The sequence below is a fragment of the Pyxicephalus adspersus genome, chromosome 3 (assembly GCF_032062135.1).
Source record: "Pyxicephalus adspersus chromosome 3, UCB_Pads_2.0, whole genome shotgun sequence".
Taxonomy (NCBI): Eukaryota; Metazoa; Chordata; class Amphibia; order Anura; family Pyxicephalidae; genus Pyxicephalus; species Pyxicephalus adspersus.
In genome coordinates this window covers 114,961,779-114,981,449 of record NC_092860.1, presented here as the reverse complement: position 1 = coordinate 114,981,449, position 19,671 = coordinate 114,961,779, and the positions used below count along the sequence as shown (strand labels likewise).

Below are 19,671 nucleotides of genomic sequence, written 5' to 3'. Positions count from 1 at the left end.
TCATTTTTTGGTACACACAGGATGAAGGCAGTTATATCTACTAATGTATATGTTGTTCAGTGTAATGATTTGTAGATTTCAGTTGCATGTGTTACATATTACAGTTCTTCCAAAAAAGGAAACTGAATGTTTCCAAAGAATTAATTGATGGGACAATTCATTGCAAACCTGGAGCTGCAGAACTATTGCTACAAGAGACTTATGTTATGCTGACAAACAGGAGGTGAGATGAAAAAAGATACAAATGTCAAATCCTGTGTTGTTATCCTCTTTTTCTCCCTTAAATCCTGCATTGCTGTCTTCTTTTCCACCAGTCTGTCGTCTTATATTAGTTCCCATAATTCTATCTTCTCTCAGTCCTCTAATGGTGCTGCATGGACTGGCTGAACCTGGCTTAGTTGGCTCAGAGGTTAGCACTCTGGTCTTTGCAGTGCTTGGTTCTAGGTTTGAATCCCAGCAGGGACGCTCTCTGCAACTAGTTTGTATGTTCTCCCCGTGTTTAGATTATGGGGGAAATTTAGTGTTATGGAAATGGACATTGTAAAGTGCTGGATAATATGTCGGAGCTATATAAATACAAATAAACTTAATGATAAGGAAGGAATATTTCTACCATCATATTATTAATATCAGAGTTAAGGTCAATGGTAAAGCACGGCATTAGGCTGCTGTTTAATTTACTCTCCAGGGGTGTTTTTACCTCTCCTCCATCCACTCCTCACTATATGATCTAAATGCTCATTTGGTTAGGGGGAAAAATAAGTAGAAATACTTACCCTACCTTTGTCTGATTGATTGAAATGTGTCCAGACCTGCAATTTACACAATGATATCAAAGAACTGCAACCTAAAGAAGGTATGAGAGGTGGGTTCAGGGGACTAGTCACACTGAGTGGAGGAAGGCTGAGGAAGCCTAAAATAAAAAGTGGGATTTGTACTTATTCCTTTCTACCCTAACCAAATGAGCATTAAAACTCACGCAATACAGGTAAGACTGAACTATTGTAACAGAAATGTGTTATCCTCCTGGCTATATTGTAGGGGTGTCTAAATCACAAAACAACAACAGAATTACAAATATTTTTACTTTATTTATGAATTTTGATTGTTTACTTGCCTAAATATCAACCCTAAGCAATAATAATTGTTGTCATTGTGTTATTTTATAATGTAGGATCAAAACTATTCAGGATAATGAAGTGGACTTCACTGATAGACCTTATCAGGACAAACTGCCTCTGGTAGCCAGATCTACAGCAACAAAGGCAGTAAAGAGCAATATAACCCTGAGCGAGACTCTGGCCGAGCCAGACATCATTGTCAACAAACAGAAAGTTCAGTCTGTCATTGATTTACATTTGGTGCAGAGACAGCAAGAGAGAATTGATGACCCAAGTGAGTAGACTGCTCTCATTTCTACATATTATTTGTCTGCTCCTGTTGGCGCACCTTGTCATGAGCTACAACTGGACAGCTTTCTCTAGTCAGGAAAAGCTCAGCAAAGAAATGTATTATTGTTGGAAGTATGGGATATTCTACGTTGCAGGAAAAAGACACCCAGCCTCTTTGAATTAGGTAAAACAAACCTGTTAGACAAAGACCTGCAGCAAGACGCCCGCTATTACCATTTTGTAGGCTGAGCCCACTGTGTGCATATGATTACTGACCATTGAGTTGATCTCATTAGATAGTGGGGTTCATGAGACAAGGCAGATAGCTGAAATCGTAGAGATTAAAGAACTAAAGAGGACCACTCTTCCTGGAGTGGTCCAATTCTTAAACAAATTCAAAGGAAAGGAAAAAAACTGCAATTATCTATTTGAAATACCTACATTATTATTATTATTAACAAACTGGATTTGTGTGGCCAACATATTACTCAGAGCTGTACATTAAATAGGGTTTGCAAATCACAGACAGATACAGACAATGACACAGAAGGAGGAGAGGACTCTGCCCCAAAGAGCTTACAATCTAGTAGGTGGGGGAAGTATGTCACAATAGGATGGAGATATGCAGTGGTGGGAAGTAGTGGGGGTTTCAAGACACAGAAGAAGATGGGTAGGCAAGTTTGAAAGGATGAGTTTTAAGTTCTCTTTTAAATGAGCAGAAAGTAGGAGCAAGCCGAAAAGGACAAGGAAGACCATTCCAGAAAGTAGGGGCAGCTCTAGAAATGTCTTGGAGTCGTGTGTGGTATGATGTTATGAGTGAGGAAGTCAGTAGTAGGTCATAGGAGCAAAGAGAGAGGCTAGGGGTGTACTTTTCTATCAGGTCAGAAAAAAGCTACCTTCTTTTTAAATAGTAAGAGGATAAAATAAACACTTCCCAGCTTGTTCCTTGACCCATTCAGTGCAAACCTCAAGTCATGGTCAAGTTATTGGAATAGGTAAAATACTGGAGGATGCTATATACTGCAACCTCTGTCAGTGTTTTTAGCATGAGATACTTTGTGATTTCTATGTCCACTGTGTTGCTACAATTCCAGGAGTCACAGGGAGACACAGTCACAGAGGCCTGTGCAGAAATGGAAGGTAGGAAGCATGGGTTGCTGGAAAGGGGGCTGTCTATAGCTTTATTTCTCAGGGTACCTTTATTTGTATAATTTTCCCCCTTGGTTGGGTAAAGCCTAATGGGGAAGTTGCATCGTAAGACTGATTGACTGACACCTATAAATTTGCAATATACTACCTGAAATGTCTGCTTTGAGAAGATTTCCACACCTCATACTGTACTCATTTCTTCACTATCCAGGAGGAAATATTGCTGCTTTTGTGTCTGTGGTGTGGATGATGATATGGAATAGAACAAGCAGGGATATGCTTATAGTCTGTAGTATAGTATAATTTTCTATTTTAATCCTAAAATAATGTAAAAATCAAGTTAGCTATGTGTGGAAAAATACCAGTTACTTGCCGATATCTGCTAGTAAGTTCCATTTAGGTTGGCCCCTGAACCTGGCAGATCAATTATGTGTCTGGTGAGTTCCTGATAATTTATGACAAGTGTGATTTAAATCCCAGCTCCACATTACAGACAATAGTTTTTTGTAATATTATCCAGATTTCTATACAGTATCTTTGTCATTTATGTCTGCACAGCCTTTAAGTAAATGTATTGTGTCCAACTCTTTGTGTTGTTTAAACCTTGTCACAGAGGTAGAGGGTTATAGGTTGTTGAAGTCATCAATATCTATAGGGTTCCTGAATTGTTTACCCATCCATTTATAGATTTTAGCACCTGAGCTGGCGGCTGTATGGGTGTTCTTTCAAATCTTCTGTGATCTGAAGCTGCTCATATGCAAAATTTATGGACAATTTAGACACTCTAATGCTAGGCATAAACTAGGTAATGCTCTTGATGGTATTTTCAGAAATGTTCTGAATATGGGGGGTAAATGAGAGGGCAGAGCCAATGGTGACACCCAGACAACGTGCATGAGGGGAGGGACGAATAACAGTGTTGTTACCAGTTAGGAATATGTCAGGGGGAGATTTGGAATTTGAGGAGGGGGGGATGATGAGTTCTGTTTTATCCAGGTTGAGTTTCAGAAATCTGTCAGACATCCATGATGAGATGGCTGACAGGCAGCATGAGACCTTATCCAGGACTGAGGGAGACAGGTCAGGGGTGGACAGATAGATTTGAGTGTCATCAGCATACAGATGGTACTGTAAGCCAAAGGAGGATATGAGACTACCGAGAGAGGAGGTATACAGAGAGAAGAGAACCGGTCCAAAGACTGACCCTTGGGGAACACCAAAAGAGAGGAGAGTGGGTGAGGAGGAGTTACCATTGAAAGAAACTTGAAAGGAGCGGTCAGAAAGGTAGGAAGCAAACCAAGAGAGAGCAGTGTCCCTGATACCAATGGAGAGCATGATTTGTATTAGAAGGGGCTGATCAACAGTGTCAAAAGCAGAGGAAAGATCAAGGAGAAGGAGCAGGGAAAAGTTGCCTTGAGACTTAGCTCTGATGAGGTCATTGGCCACTTTAGTAAGGGGTGTTTCAGTGGAGTGGGCAGCTCTAAAACCAGACTGGAGGGGGTCAAGAGATAGGACGGTAGTTGGAGGGTAGGGAGGGGTCCAGTGAGGGTTTCTTTAGAATAGGGAGAATTATGGCATGTTTAAAAGCTGAGGGGTATTTACCAGTAGAAAGGGAGAGGTTGAATAGTTCAGTTAGGGCAGGGGCCAGGGTGGAGGAATGGGCACGGAGTAGATCAGAGGGATTTGGGTCAAGTAGACGGAGATGATGAGAGAATATATAAGACTTCATCCACAGTAACAGGGCTGAGGGAGGCCAGTCATGATTTACAGGTGGAAGGGGTGGGTATGGTTGGAGTGGCTCGGTGGGCAGGGACATCATGTCTAATTTTGTCTATTTTATCTGTAAAGTAGGTGGCAATGTCTTGGGCAGAGAAGGTTGTTGTGGGGGAAGCAGGTGTGGGGTTTAGGAGGGAGTCAGTTGTTGAGAAGAGGTTGCGTGGGTTGGAACCTTTAGAGGAAATGACTGTGGAGAAATAATTTTGCTTGGTGACAGTGAGCTCTGTGTTAAAGCTTTGTAGTCCATAAAGTTATCGCTGAGACCAGATTTCCTCCACTTGCGCTCAGCTGCATGTCTTTTGTAGCTGTTTGGTGTGATTGTTGTGCCAGGGTCGGGGGTTGGCAGGGCGGGGGTAGCAGAAGGTAGCAGGGGCAATTTTATCCAAAGCCAGGGAAAGAGAGTGGTTTAACATGGTGGCATCTTTATCCGGAGATGGGATTTTTGAGAGGGCGGGGTTAGGGACGTAAGGCAGTTTGAGAAAAGGTTGTGGTCAAGGTTACGGATATCTCTCTGCCATTGCCCAGGTCTGGGATGTGGTAAGGGAGGGCAAGAGTTTGATAGGTTGAAGGTGATAAGGTTGTGATCAGAAAGGACAAATGGTGAGTTGTCAAAGAGGGTGAGGTTGCAGAGTTTTGAAAATACCAGGTCTAAATTGTGTCCGGCTAAGTGTGTGGGGCCATTGATGTTCTGTGAGTCCAAATGAGGAGGTAATGGAGAGCAGTTTGGCTGAGGAAGGATGGTTGGGCTCATCCATTGCAACATTTAAGTCACCAAGGATTAGGGTGGGCAGGTCATGGGAATGAATGTGTGGGAGCCAGGATGCAAAGTTATCCAGAACTTGTGATACTGGGCCAGGAGGGCGGTAGACAACAGCAACAATGAGGGTTAAGGGGTTAAAGAGACGGACAGAGTGGACTTCAAAAGAGGTGAAAACGAGAGAGGGTGGGGTAGGAAGGACTCTGTATGTACAGCTAGGTGAGAGAAGGGGACCCACACCACCCCCACTCTGTTGCCAGGTCTAGGGGTATGTGTAAAGTGCAGGCCTCCATAGGAGAGAGCAGCAGCAGAGGCAGAGTCAGAAGAGGAAAGCCAAGTTTCAGTGAGAGCCAGATAGTTCAGAGATTTAGAAAGGAGAAGGTTGTGTATGGAGGTTAATTTGTTGCCAAAAGATCGGGCATTCTATAGACTGCCAGAGAGAGGGGGTAAGAACTTGGGAACCATATGCCTACATTAAACAATGTGGCAAACTGAAGTCCAAGAGAAGCAGTCTAGTAATAGCATTCGCTATTACAGGTAACATTATACACTGATAATCTTTGAAAAAGTCACAGTATATATACCTAATTATTTGCCTGTAAGTTTGCCTGAGATTCAGTCATTTTTTTTTGTGCAGGAACATAAAGCATTTATTATAGTGCTCACGTGCTATTATGAAAATTGGCCACTAGGTGGCAGGATAAGAAACACTTTTAATATGCATCAAAGAAAGTGAACCAACTAACAAATTGATGGCGAAGATTTTATAAATACATCTCATAGTGTCCTGCCAGTCAGGAATATGCTGTGTACTTTCTATATTTTGGACCTTACCACCTTGTTTATATGTTTATTGAATGTTTAATTCTGCACTTGTACCATATTTATTGCCTGTTCAGAGCGGTTTAATGTGAAGCCATCATTAGGAGAGCGCGCCATTCGTCTCCCACCACCACCACCTGATCGTACTGGTAGTCAAAGCAGCTTGTCCAATGGATCGGGATCTTCTCTGGGATCTTCTTTGTCCTCTTCTAATAGTATGTATAGAAAAACACTGCTTAAAAATGAAAATATTGCTGGAATGTAAAGGAAAGTGCAATATTTTGTACAACACTTTATCTGAATTGTTAATATGCTATAAGCAGTAAAGCATGAAATGACCTTTTCTTTGATCTGTCAATATTTTTTGCCATTTACTTTTTTTTGTTCTGTGTGAATTTAGGTGGGTGAACATATAAGTGTATTGTGAACATGTAAGTCATTGTGAATAAAATGAACACAGTACCATCTAGTGGGCAAATTGAAAATGACACCCACTCTTAAACCAGTGTGTTGGCACATTTACCCAAGTCTGCGTTATGCTTTTTAAAGAAATTAAAGTATTTTATGCTTCTAAATATGACCTAGGTAATCTGTTTTCAGGCAGAATACCCAAGGTTTTGTGGCTCATGAGGTGTCTGCAGATTCTATAAAAGTATGTATCTGTACCACTATATGCCTGGAGCCCTTCATGTCTGGTAACCCCTAGAAATGATGGCGTGTTCAGTGGCCAGAAGTGTGGTATGGCAGACGGGGGGTCCAGAACCAAGCTGTGATCTTCTAATCGCAGTTTTCAAGATTAGACCACGGGGGTCTCCGTAAGGTATGTGAGAGGAATATGCAAGAACCATTATGGGCCAATCAGTTCCTGTGCCTCACTAATAATAATATATCAGAGAAAGTTTTGTCTCGCATGGCAGCTGACATAAAAGAATAGGGCAGAGCAAAGTGACATAAATGTCAAAAATTCATTTTTGGTGTGAGGATGTACACATGATGCCTGATTTTAAAGCTCTTCAAGGCTTCAGAGGATACACTTTCATCAATGAAAAAAAATCTTAAATTAGATTTAAAAATGATCTTTTGGAAACCGGTTAGTCGTTCTTTGGTGCTGGTATTGTAGTGCATTAGTGTTTATTGTTGATTTCTGCTGTTTTCTCTATATACATAGGCATCCGGAACAAATCAAATGTTAACTTTAAAGAAATTAAAGTGAAGCAAGGAGATAGAAGCTTTGTGTCCTCCAGCGTGACTTCTACAGCATCATCTCCGACATTAAGCACATCCTAAGCGGAAACGTGTGATTTGTGTCCTGAGACAGTGTGTTGTCTTCCAGTAATAAAATACTGATAGCAAACACCAAGTCTTGGTTGAAATTATTGCATGAAATTTATGGTGCCTCAGAACCTTCAGTGTTTTTGGTGTTTCTAACACTCTGTAATAAATAAATCTGAACCTTTCAGAGGGGACTAAGGCAACTTTCCCACTGGCTATGAGGTTGCAGTGAGGTTGCAGTGCCACTTCCTCATGCCAGTAAACCGTTGCTTTAGGTAATATGCTACATGTAGCTTCTACCCGCAGCAGCCCCACAGAGAATAAGGGCAGCAGTGTGTGGTACAGTACCACTCATTGTTGCCGGCTGTCAAATATGCAGATGCTGGTTCTTTTCTAGTGTTAGGACTAAGCTTGTATGTCATCACTACAAGCTAAGTGATGACATACAATTTGTACTTAACCCCCCTAGCGGTATTCCCGAGTCTGACTCGGGGTACCTAAAAGCTTATTATAAACAGAACCCACTTACGTTATTCCGTAGCTGTTCCCTGGCATCCTGCTGGTCCCCGCAGGTCCTGGGGACACATCTGCCTCCTCTGATCTCCGGCCGCGAAGTGCAGAGACGTCCTACGGGGTTTCCCGGGTACATGCGTAGGTGTGGCCCAGGGGGAAATTCATATAGTTTTGTATTGAATTCAAGATTTTTTAAAGATTTTTGTGTTTTTTTTTTTAAAGTTTATCAATAAATGTATTAACTATTAGAAATGTGTCGGTGAGTTATGCCTAAGATTTATAGGTCTACAATGTAAATTAAATTTCAATGCAAAAAATTGTATCACTTTTTGCATGGAAATTTGGCCAGAATCAGACAGCTAGAGTGGTTAAGCTATATCTTTAGAATAATACTTTTTTTTTTTATTTTGGTTACCCCTGTGTGGGAAAGTACAACATTTTTGAGTTGTTCCCAGGACAGGAGGTGAGAGGAAATCTTCAAATATTCCCACCTGTTCTGCAGACAAATGAGGGGAGGTCCTCTTACTTTAAGAGATTTCCTCTAACATTCTGTTTTGTCGCTGGAACAAAAGAAATAAAGGAAAATTTTCTTAATGGTACATACACAGGAAAAAAAATCTGACATGGCTTTCCTTTTTCCAATAAATGGCTATACACACACATGAAAACCTGTAAAGGAGTAGCTTATCATTGTAGTACATTGACTCTCTGATCTGCATGCTTGTTCTATGTCAGTGCAAGAAGATCAGGGTGACAGCTAAACAACTGACATTTTTAGAAGCAGAGGCAATGGTTATTGTACTTGAAATAAAATGCCACAAATACATTTACTTTACCTTTACTCTGTAAATAGAACATCTGTATAAACAATAAATGGAAGGGGATGTATATGATCAAACGTCTTGACTCATGTATATTTGTACAGTCAGTGGTATACTACACACAGTAAAAGTTACAGTACAAAGTTGTTTGCTAAATCTTTACATTACTTAAAAATGGTCAGAAATTTCACAGCTTTATTTCTTGGCCTATATACAGCGCTAATGGAACCACTAAGGAGCTTGCAGTGAGTTGGAACAGAAGGTACCAGGTTCTGATTGACATATATAGTCAGTACTGCAGTCATTTATGTGGTAATAATCTGCATAAAGTATTATGTAAACAGACTGACAGGAAATGTTGGTCTTTGGTTAGTCAAACTAAATATTTTCTCTCTGACTATATACACAGATTTGACTTTACCATTACCAAACACAAATTGGAATTAGCTGCATCTGATAGTTCTGCTTTTGGCAGAGAAAAAAATAAAATAAAGTCTTATTTCTGCATTACATAGTCCTCACGGGTTTGTTTCTATGCTGCAAGGTGTCAGTCTTCCCTCCGCACTATTCAGAATGGGTTGAGCCTTATTCCTGTTCCTAAAGGTGAGAATGGGTTAACCTTCGCCCACATTAAAGCATCATTCAATGATATTGCTGACTTGCCATCTTCTAGAAAGAATACGGGTCCCTGTGAGACACAATAAGTGTATTCAATAAATGACAACAGACTTCAGGTATTTCATGGTGGATCACAGATGACTGAAATACATTCAAGGCAAAAAACAGGCCATTTTTTATTCAGTTTTGGATAGAGAAATAGAGGTAAAGCATTTATCAGATCATTAAAGTTCAGAAATGTAGGATTTTATTTACTTTTTGTCACTGGTCACCAGGACAAACAGCAAGGTTAATTTCCTTTTAGGAAAACCATAGCAGAGAGTTTAACCTCCTACAACTTTATCCAAACTAAAAAAAATCTTTTGTCTTTACATACCAAGGTAAGGACAGAGTAGAATAGTATATGGAGGAAAAACAGAATGAAAAACGTGAATGTAAACCCTTAATCTCTTTCATTACGTTTCACATCACAGTTTGCTGGATACTGCTTCCTTAAGCATTCTGTTTTCCTACCTGGAGATCCTGACACTGTTGAAGACAGGAAACTCAGATTTTGCCTTGTAATTAGCAGCAGCGTTGTCAGCCATGCCCCATTAGTTGGCTGTTGGACTGTCTATTTGATCTCATAGGTAGCCCAATGGCCAAATAGAGACACACATAATAAGGTTGTCAGCCTGCAGCAGGAAGTGGTGATACTCACTAGATTTCCAGGTAGAAATAAGAAATAACCTTTACACTAAACAATTTGCCTATGGAAACTGAATGCAGCATGATGCCAAATGTCCTGGAAATAGATTTAAGTTTGACATACACTTTAGGATTATGCTGTTTGTAATCAGCTAAATAAAAATAAGATCCTTTACGCACCAGAGGAAAATGCAAACCAGACTAAGGTGTGTTGGTTTAAGAAACATAAAAGAAGAAAGAGAAGGTAGCCTGAATAACTAATACAGGCAAAAAAAACATTGTGATGGCATTATCAACACTTTTCAATAGCATTCTATTTTACTAGATGCAAGTGACAGTTTGAGGATTGGTTTCAAATCAGAAGGTCCAAAGACCAAAATGCAGTATATTATCACTGAAACAAATGAAAGGATTTACCTGTGACTGTGTGTGCATTTTGCCCATCATACCCTGCATGACACCTCTAGGTATATTTATACATTAAGACTAAAATATGTTGTTTAGCACGTCCCTATTTATTTAAATGGTTGACATTTAATGGGCAGCAAGATGGCTCAGTGGTTATCACTCTGGCTTTTGCAGCACTAGGTCCCAAGTTTGAATCCCAGCCAGAACACTATCTGCATGGAGTTTGCAGGTTCTCTCCTTCTTTGTGTGGGTTTCCTCTGGGTACTCCGTTCTCCTCCCACATTCCAAAAACATGAAGTTAGGTTAATTGGATTCCCCTCAATAGACCTTAGACTGTAATAAATACATATGACTATGGTAGGGACATTAGATTGTAAGCCCCTTTGAGGGACAACTAGTGACATGACTATGGACTTTGTACAGTGCTGAATAATATGTTAGCGCTATATAAATACTGTAAAATATTATTGCAGCACTTTAAACATAATAAAAAATACAAATAAAATAATGTTTTACTTTGGATAAAACAGTGAAGGGTTTCAGTAAAATTCACAAATGTTTGGTTGTCCCGCCACTTAAAGCCTCTGTGACAAATTAAGGAATTAAGGGTTCAATCTCCTCAGTTTGATCACTAGAGCTGAAGGAAAAAGGTTTCAATCTATGGTTTGCTCAAATCAGTGAAATCATAAATAATTCTTACCTGTATCCGTAATCCTGTTAAACAAGACACATGAACATCAGAATGACTTGGAAGATTGGATCCTGTAACATAGTCTGGTCCAATTAATCCTTTAAGAGGTTCTTCTTTTATTCTTTGCAGAATACTTGAATAAATCTTTCTTTGTAGCTCTGTAGGAGGCGTGTATGGAAGATCATCACCTGCCCTACATAAACAAAGTGCCCAACAAAAGGTTTCAGTCCATAAACACAATATTATTTACAATATAATTATTGTTACGTTATAAGACCAATTTATGTGATGATATACACAGGCTGGCAGGGCTCTCTACTTTTTGGTATTGTGTGTAAAAGCAACTTCTAACCAGAAACAATTCTGGAATTACTTTTATTAGCTGGGTTGAATGAGACAATGTACTGAATATAAGGACAGGCCCTACACATGGCAAGTCACACATTTTTATGCAAAAACTTTAACTTTAATGAAAAAAAAAAAATAAATGGAATTTCTCACTATATAAGGTCCAGTAAAGTCTGGTGAGATTCTCATACTCCCATCAATCAAGGTACAAGAACTAGAGAATTACTGGAAAATGTGCAGCCATTTAAACTGTGATAAGCTCTGGCCTGGAAATCCTTTGGATTGGGAGATGGCTTTATGGGAATTGATCGACTCCCTATATAACCCGTCAACTGGCTTATCTTAGCACCACAATGAAAAAAGAGGATGATAAAGGTAGGCTTAATAAGCTGCAAGTGGTAGCTTTGCCACAATTGATATGGTCTTTTGTTGGTTATGCAAAAGTCCAGCTCTATAAGGGAATCTGGTTGCCAATCACAGAGCCTCTCTTGTCTACCAATCAATGTTGATGATAGAATAGGTCAGCCAGGCACTGTTTTTTTCCTTATAATAAGTAAAGAGAAAAAAGTGCATTAAACTTTATAATACCTTTAAACATTTTAGTTACATGTATAATGGTAAAGAACAACCTATACTACTCTAGTGATCACTGTGGATCTAAAAGTGATTTCCTATAGGTCCTGGAACTAACTGGTGTGGAATGATGCCATTTAGGATTTGTTTAAATTCAATGACACTTACTTGTTAGTAGATAGGGTACAAGCTCTCCATGCATCCAGCTCCACTGAAAGCTGCTCAATCTGCAGGGGAACAGACACTTCCCGACGTTTCAAAAGCTGACTGGAAAATAGTATCATGAGAAAAAACAGTGACCAATAAAAAGCTAAACAGTACAAAGAGTCCCAAACTGAAGTTTTACCAAATTATTGGATATACAGTTTTTAGGTGAAGCTCAGTTTCATACATATCTATGAACTATATTTAATATACACATTATTCACCATACATTTAAAGGTTTTTTTTTATAAAGGAGTGTATAAGGGATATATTATAAATGATTCCCTTGTAAATTCATCTTAAAATCGTTCATTAATTCCCTAGAAAACATTGTATTTACTATTGTGACTTCTATGCACTTTTGACAATTGGCCACTAAGTGGTAGAACAATTCATGTTTTTTTAGGCATTGACAGGAGAAATGTAGAAGGATTCCAACAGTTTCGGAGAACTTACTTACATTACATTACATACATACATACATTATGGGCATTTTGGTCTATAGTTAGCAAAAGTGAAACCAAAACATACAATTGCAACATTACTCAACTCCAACAGATTTTTTTATATTACTACTGCTGAAGTTTAAAGAAACGTGGTTAAATAAAGTTGCAGATATGATTCAGTTTTGCCCTAGAAATATATCATTTTAGTTTATCACTAAGAATAATTTACCTTGTGTACTCATACAGTGCAGGAACAATGCTGGTATAGTGCCTTCTAATAGCCAATAAAGCACCGGTGTATCCACAGAGTATGAGGAGCTCATTGCGTACTCTGCATAGAAGAATAACAGTAAACATTATCGCATATAGGATGTAATCATATAAAAATAGGTTTAATGGCCAGCCCCACCAAATACATTTTATTGTACTAGTGAGTTAGTGTAGCATAAATTTGTCAAGATGTCTTACTCTGTCAATGTTTCCACTGTACTTTAGCTCCCTTTGCATGCTCTCTCAGTCCTTCTGTGACAAATCACCTTACTGGTCAATAAAGCTTCCAAACACATTTGGACAAGACAGTAAATATGAGATTCAGACACACTTCCAGCATAAAAGGAAGTCAAAAATCTCTCCTCCCCCCTCTCTCTAACCTAACTGCTGTTGTGCAGAGGTTTCCAGAATATCTGTATGCTGCCAGTTATGGCTTTTTGGAGGGGGGCAATACCAACCAAGTCATGTTTTCTAGTACAAGCCATGTTCCTCAACAGGAGCTACTGGGTAACTGCCTGCCCACATTAGCCTAAAGGTCATGGTAAAGAAATAGGAAAAGTACTCACTCACTACATTTATGAAGTACTAATCTCTCTGTTCTGATGTAACTGAGAAGATCAAGGGTTGGACAAATGGAATCCAAGGTCCAGTCAGAGCTGCCAATTTGTTCTGCAAAAAACAAAGAGTGAATTATTAATATTATTTTTTAAAAATATTTTTAACCTCCTGGGCGTTTCACTGATGTCTAGATTTCTGTACCAAAAGCGGTACACTGTTTTTCATGAAATTTGTTTTTTAAATTGTAGACCTGTAACTTACAGTCAGGGGTGGACAGATAAATTTGAGTGTCATCAGCATACAGATGGTACTGTAAGCCAAAGGAGGATATTAGACTACCGAGAGAGGAGGTGTACAGAGAAAAGAGAACCGGTCCAAGGACTGACCCTTGGGGAACACCAACAGGTATTTTAATTCATGAGCTTAATAATAGACATGACAGTCCATGATAAGGGGCAGCCATTGGGGACCTGCTCATGTAAACTTTTATATACAGTCTGTAAACCCAGACAGCAGAAAAATAATGAGGAGGGGGGGGTGTCATCAACAGAACAAAGGAATCACATATAATGTTAAAAAAATACAGGGGTTCTATGTCTCCCCTACTCAGTCCAAAAAATTAGTGACTTCAATTGAGCTTAAAATTAAAATACAAAATATAAATTTCTACTAAGATGTCATAGCTCATTTAATAAAGATATGTGATTAGCATTTCTAGTGATTAGTTATGGCACTGACATATCATAGGTACCTTTTACAAAACTGATCCCGATAGGCAGAGCCTTCTCTGGTTCTGGACTTAGCAAATAGTATTTGACAGCCTGAAAGATATCCCCGTCTGCATAACAGGTCTCTGCCATCTGTACACATTCTTCCAAACTTGGCAAGTTACACTGCACAAAAATATAAAAAATGCTTTTATTTCAAAAATTACCGTAAATGTCATTACAGACTGTAAAATGTAACATTTGTTTTCTATTGAATTTTTTTTAATTAATAACTGAACGTGCCATAATAATATTAATCAATATACAATTGCTACTTTTTTGCTGCAATGCCACCTGGAGGCTGATACCCCACGTTCTCAATGAAGCCTGCACCCTGCATGTGGCTGCTATATCAAAGGGAACTTAGTTATTACAGGATTGGAAACCACTCCTATTGCTCATAAGAACAAGAATTTTGGATTGGAGTGAGATTGTGGATTCCAAAGAAAGAACTTGTTTAACATGTCCAAGGCAAAATACCCTGTACATGACAATTATTTAATAAAGGAGGTTAGTAAGTTCACCTTTCACCTTGAAGTGAAGAAAATGTATGATGACTTAAATGTTTCAGCTTCTTTTTTCACTAATAAATAATAAAATGATTACAAACTGCATCATGTAATGCCTCACTGAAGTTTGATTTGTATAGTGTGTATGGGCCACCTGCCCAGGACAGCTTGTAATGCCAATAGGATTGTGGCCAATGCCAACAACCATGCAATATGCTTCAAATGTATACATTACCCTGCAGTGAAAACGACTGCTTCCCAAAACTTCCAGTCTCAACAATAATCATTCTTATAATAATATGTAACACAACAATCATACCATCATTTATCAATTATTCTTTTTAACTAATATGTGGAAAAGAGGAACAATTCTTTTTTGAAACATACTTTGCTGTGAAGGTCATTAATCTCTGCAGTGCATCCTGGGTAAAAAGCGCACAGCTTGACTAAGAAGAGTTCATTGTCCGGTATCATTCTGAGAAGATCTGCTGCCAAATCCCTATAAAAAATAAACAATGCTCATGTAGACTGTATCAGCAGGGTTTGCAGCTCAGCACTCCTCAACACAGCTATTTATAGAAAGAACGTGACAAGCAAGTACTGCAATAACAGTCTCTGGGAAACAGCATGTCTCACTTTACGCATCATACAAATACAGTACGCAAGGTTACTTGACATGCTGCAAAGCGGACTGGAATTTTAAAAAGTTTTACACATAATATGCAAAAATAATAATAAGAAAAAAAGGAAAGTTCACACATTTGTGCACTGCAGTGTACTGTACTGAGGTGGACTCTAAACCTGGGTCAAACGTTATAGGGAAAATGTTGAGGTAGAACTATTGGAGCTTTCATTGCTACTTAGCACTCAAGTAGCAACGCTTTCATCTTTTAGCCTTCCTCTACTGTTGGTGAATCACCAAACTAAAACAAGCATATAGACAGTTTACCAGATGTGTACATACTTTTACTGATTAAGTAACTCTCTAAAGTAACTTCCCTGAAAGAACAATAAAGATGAAAGCTCTAAAAACCCACAACATTTATTATATTTATCTCTTGAGAGATAACCTTGCAATATGGTAAGCATAAATATGGAGAAGCATCAACATCTACAGGCACAATGAGGTATTACATTGCATCAAATATTGAATTCAGCACATAAAAAGGTTTATTCAGAAGCAAGTAAACTTATTTTGAAGACACTTAAAGCATACCTAAACTCGGAATTTTCATTTTACAAAAAAGGGTAAACAATGATGAATGGGAGTGCAGAGCGCCAAGAGTCTCCTGGGATGCTTGATGTAGGTATCCCAGGAGGCTCTTGGCTGATTTTTCATCAAAAAGGAAAGAAATTGCTGATCTCATGCATGCGCATTGAGATCGGCAAGTTTTTTTCCCCATCTATGTCACCCGATCTCGCACCTGCATCGGGTGACGTATGAAGAAGAACAGAGAAGATGGCCATAAGACAGATACGGGGACGACACTGGACCCGACAGAAGAAACCTCAAGACGCATGGACTGCTCTGCGGGATTGAAAGTAAGTGTATTTTTTTTTGTTTTGGGTAGTTTTTGGGTTTACTTCCTCTTTAAGGATTTAGCAAAGTTGTAGAAAACATAACTTGATTTACACTTTCACTACCGCACATTACATACATGTAACACCAATATGTATACCTGTATCCAAGAGACGGAAAGCTAAAATAAAGGTATAACATTAGAAAGTGCACTAAAAAACAAAATTACAAAGTATTAGCTACTACACATTAGTAAAGTTCTATTAAATAAATGATTCCCTAATATAAATATTAGGATAGAAGAACAACAACAACAAGTGAATATTGTGATGCTTTTTTCAGTTTACTTTCATGTTGATAACTACAATGTAAATTTACCCCATTGCTCTCTTTACTAAGTTATTACAATCCTCTAAACTGTCTAGATATGTAAAGAAAACAAGAAATGTTGAATCAAATGTGAGTTCATCTGCTGTGAACAAATTTCGGCCTAAAATTGTAAACTACACAAATATATTGGAATATATGATTAAATCTGGATGTATGTACACATAAATAAAAGTTTGGACACACTTTCTCACTCAATGGTTTAGCTTTATTGGTAATGTTTTCTACATTAATTTGGTAATTTGTGGTTTCTGAGGCTGGAAACTCTAATGAACTTTCCCCTGCATCTTGGTTCTCTTTTCCTGGTGGAGGTCCTTAAAAAAGCCAGTTTTAAATGGTGTTCAATGATTTTTGTGACTTCACTTAAGGATACATTTAAAGTTTGAACATTTTTCCATATTGACTGACTTCTTCTTTGTTATTGTGTTTTTTTTTACTTCGTTGAGTGGTTCTTGCCATAATATGGAGTAGAACAGTAGTTGAATGGGGCTATTTACTCTATAGAACTGTGTAGGAATCCTACCTCTCCTCTATAAAAAAAATGCTTGTATGTAACAGAGTCAAGGATCACACTCACTGTACTGTACCGTAATACACACCATGTTGTTACTGTCATGCATTTCCTTGCCAGTAGCTCCAGTGCATATTGAGTTGCTTGAGCAGCATTCTCTCCAAGGACGGTGCCAACACAAACCCCCAACTCCAGCTCATTGCCACGAATGAGGTTGGCCATGGCCAGCTTTAATAAAGTAATCACATCTGGATTACTAGAAAGTCATTTGTATACAACAATAGAGTACATTCAGCTGTAGATTTAAAGAATAGAAAATACATTGGAAGGTTCTTATCCGAACATTTAAATGAGACAGCTTTGGAATATACCATGGACTTAAGTTATGTCTGGAATGATATATTTTATGTCTGTGGTCTACTGCCCTGTATATCAGTTTATTGTCATTTCTAATAAAAACACCAATATGATTAGTTAAGATCTACACCCAGCATAATATAGCAATTTATGTTGTGGATAGCTTTCATTTACAGCCACAGACAAGAAACCTAATAAAACTAAGATAATTTATAGTTTAAATATGTATTACTAAACTTTTTATTAAGGCTTCCTAGATTGTGAGGAAAAAAATACAAAAATAATTCTTCATGAAAGTAAAGTATCAGCTTTGTTTGGTACCCTCAAACAAGCCTGTGCTTTGCTGATAAATAGAAAAGCAATGTTTTTTTAATGCTCCCACATCCCAAGCAGCACATCACCAACATTCTCTCTCTCCCTTGCTTCCATCTGGATACTGAGAAAAAGAAAACATCCAGTACCAAACACCAGTTATAGAGAAGCATGAACCTCCCAACATGGCGAACCCCACTCCATGTGATGGCATTTGTAGGAAGAGAGTGGGGGTCATAAACAAGGCTTTCTTTCTTGTTCCTGATGGTTTACCAGAGCAGTGGACTACCAATGGAAAGTTAAGTACGTGCTGCTGGTCTGTATATAAAAATCTTGTTAATAATTCTTTAATTTCTTTAACTTAAGCTGCGTACACACGTGCAATTTTTGTTGTTGGAAAGGATCTTTCACGATCCTTTCCAACGACAAAGGACTACACGATACATGAACGGTGCTGTACATACAGCACCGTTCTGCTCTATGGAGAGGGGAGGGGGAGAACGACGGAGCGGCACCTTGCTGTCCCCCTTTCCTTGCATTAGGATCAGTCTGGACGGATCCACGGACGATGAACGACGCCGACTGTTTTGATTCTCGCCCGATATCTGGCCAATGCCGATTGTCGGGCGAGAAAAATCTGACGTGTGTACGCAGCTTTAGGCTACATATGCACATCAGAAGATTCTCGTCTGATAATCGCCTCATGGTTGATATCAGATGAAAATCTGCCACGTGTACAGCCTCATCATCTGTCGTTCCATTGTCCACCCTGGCGGATCCACAGACCAGGAACAATCGTAATGAAAGTGAAGGGAGAGAGCTCAGTGGGGTGCCGCTCTGTCGCCCCCCCCCCCCTTCGCCTCTCTATAGAGCAGAATGGCGCTGTATGTACAGCTTTCGTTCATGCATCGAGCTTTTGTCTTTGGAAAGGATCGTGAAAGATCCTGAGATTGTGGTATTTCATGTGTGCATCCAGCTTTATAGATAAAATGATCTTAAAAAAATAAAAAACAAACCTGCTATTTTTCCTCATTAATTAGATGCCAAAGCTTTACATCAACAGCATAATGATTCTTACTTCAATGTTGTCTACTGCCAAATGACAGCACGCTGCAAGTACAGCACGTCCATCCTGAAAATACCACTCTGCCAGTTCTGTACTCACTCGATGAAGAAGTCTATACAGAGGAAAGTAAAACATGGCAATCATTCACAAAGCTGTTATACCAAATTACTGTAAATGTACAGTCTGAACTGCAACTGATGGACATGTGATGACTTACTCTGTGTAATCTTCCACATTGTTACCTTCAGTTGGTGATGCAGTGGATACTGAACCATGATCAGACTGTATGTTGCCTTCACAAGCTGCCTAGAAATAAATATGCAAGTTAATCAGTAGAAATAGTTTAGCTTGACTTTTACAGGTACTTTTATTATTTTTATCTTTGAGTGAGCATTGGTGAATAGACTGAATATTGTTTTTATATCTCTTAGAGGCTCCAATGAAAAACATTTCCAGCAGTTTTTTTTTCTCAACCACAAGGTAATCAATTAGGTGTCAATCGTTCAAAAACAGATTCCTCAGGGAGGTATGACACCATCATTTACTTGTGTATTGGCCACAACAGAATTGATTCTTGTAAGGATAGCTCACCAAATGAAGCCATAACATAAAAAAGCCAGCATGTGAGTGAAGTGGCCAATCCTGCAAAGTTATAATCCTGAGCTGTGAGACTACAGAAAATACGTAAACTTTTCAAATAATATTATCACTTGCGATACTATTGCTAAAGTCACTTTGACATACACAAAAAAGACTCTACGCATCCACGATCCTTAAGCAATGACCACCAATTACAACTGCAATGCTTTGGCTGACCTATTTTTTACTAACAGAAATTCTCAGTGTATAGTCTACAGATAAGCCCTGATTTTTGCATGGGAAATGTATGTACCGAGATATCTTCCATCAAAAAAGGTTGCACAGAGAAAACAAACATAT

At 38.7% G+C, this 19,671-nt stretch overlaps 2 protein-coding genes across 7 annotated transcripts in view; one reads left to right on the top strand and one right to left on the bottom strand.

Annotated features, from left to right (window-relative positions):
* SPATA4 (spermatogenesis associated 4) overlaps nucleotides 1-7,249 on the top strand; it is a 10,438-nt gene extending 3,189 nt beyond the window's left edge. The window contains exons 3-6 of the mRNA XM_072406076.1: nucleotides 105-223; nucleotides 1,175-1,395; nucleotides 5,973-6,110; nucleotides 7,064-7,249. Coding sequence (XP_072262177.1) covers nucleotides 105-223; nucleotides 1,175-1,395; nucleotides 5,973-6,110; nucleotides 7,064-7,182 — 597 coding nt within the window. The 3' untranslated portion in view covers nucleotides 7,183-7,249. The remainder of the gene's footprint in view (nucleotides 1-104; nucleotides 224-1,174; nucleotides 1,396-5,972; nucleotides 6,111-7,063) is intronic.
* Nucleotides 7,250-8,502: 1,253 nt separating this feature from the next.
* Nucleotides 8,503-19,671, bottom strand: part of WDR17 (WD repeat domain 17) — a 65,744-nt gene continuing 54,575 nt past the window's right edge. For 4 of the 6 annotated variants that reach the window (XM_072406075.1, XM_072406074.1, XM_072406070.1 and 1 more), the window contains 11 exons: nucleotides 18,950-19,038; nucleotides 18,745-18,844; nucleotides 17,086-17,225; nucleotides 16,260-16,280; nucleotides 14,968-15,079; nucleotides 14,056-14,197; nucleotides 13,313-13,415; nucleotides 12,706-12,807; nucleotides 11,995-12,093; nucleotides 10,915-11,098; nucleotides 8,503-9,189 (listed from right to left, as the gene is read on the bottom strand). In XM_072406075.1, coding sequence (XP_072262176.1) covers nucleotides 9,070-9,189; nucleotides 10,915-11,098; nucleotides 11,995-12,093; nucleotides 12,706-12,807; nucleotides 13,313-13,415; nucleotides 14,056-14,197; nucleotides 14,968-15,079; nucleotides 16,260-16,280; nucleotides 17,086-17,225; nucleotides 18,745-18,844; nucleotides 18,950-19,038 — 1,212 coding nt within the window. In that variant the 3' untranslated portion in view covers nucleotides 8,503-9,069. Of the gene's footprint in view, nucleotides 9,190-10,914; nucleotides 11,099-11,994; nucleotides 12,094-12,705; nucleotides 12,808-13,312; nucleotides 13,416-14,055; nucleotides 14,198-14,967; nucleotides 15,080-16,259; nucleotides 16,281-17,085; nucleotides 17,226-18,744; nucleotides 18,845-18,949; nucleotides 19,039-19,671 lie in introns of those variants that run through there. The other 2 variants (XM_072406072.1, XR_011919956.1) reach the window with 2 other exon arrangements.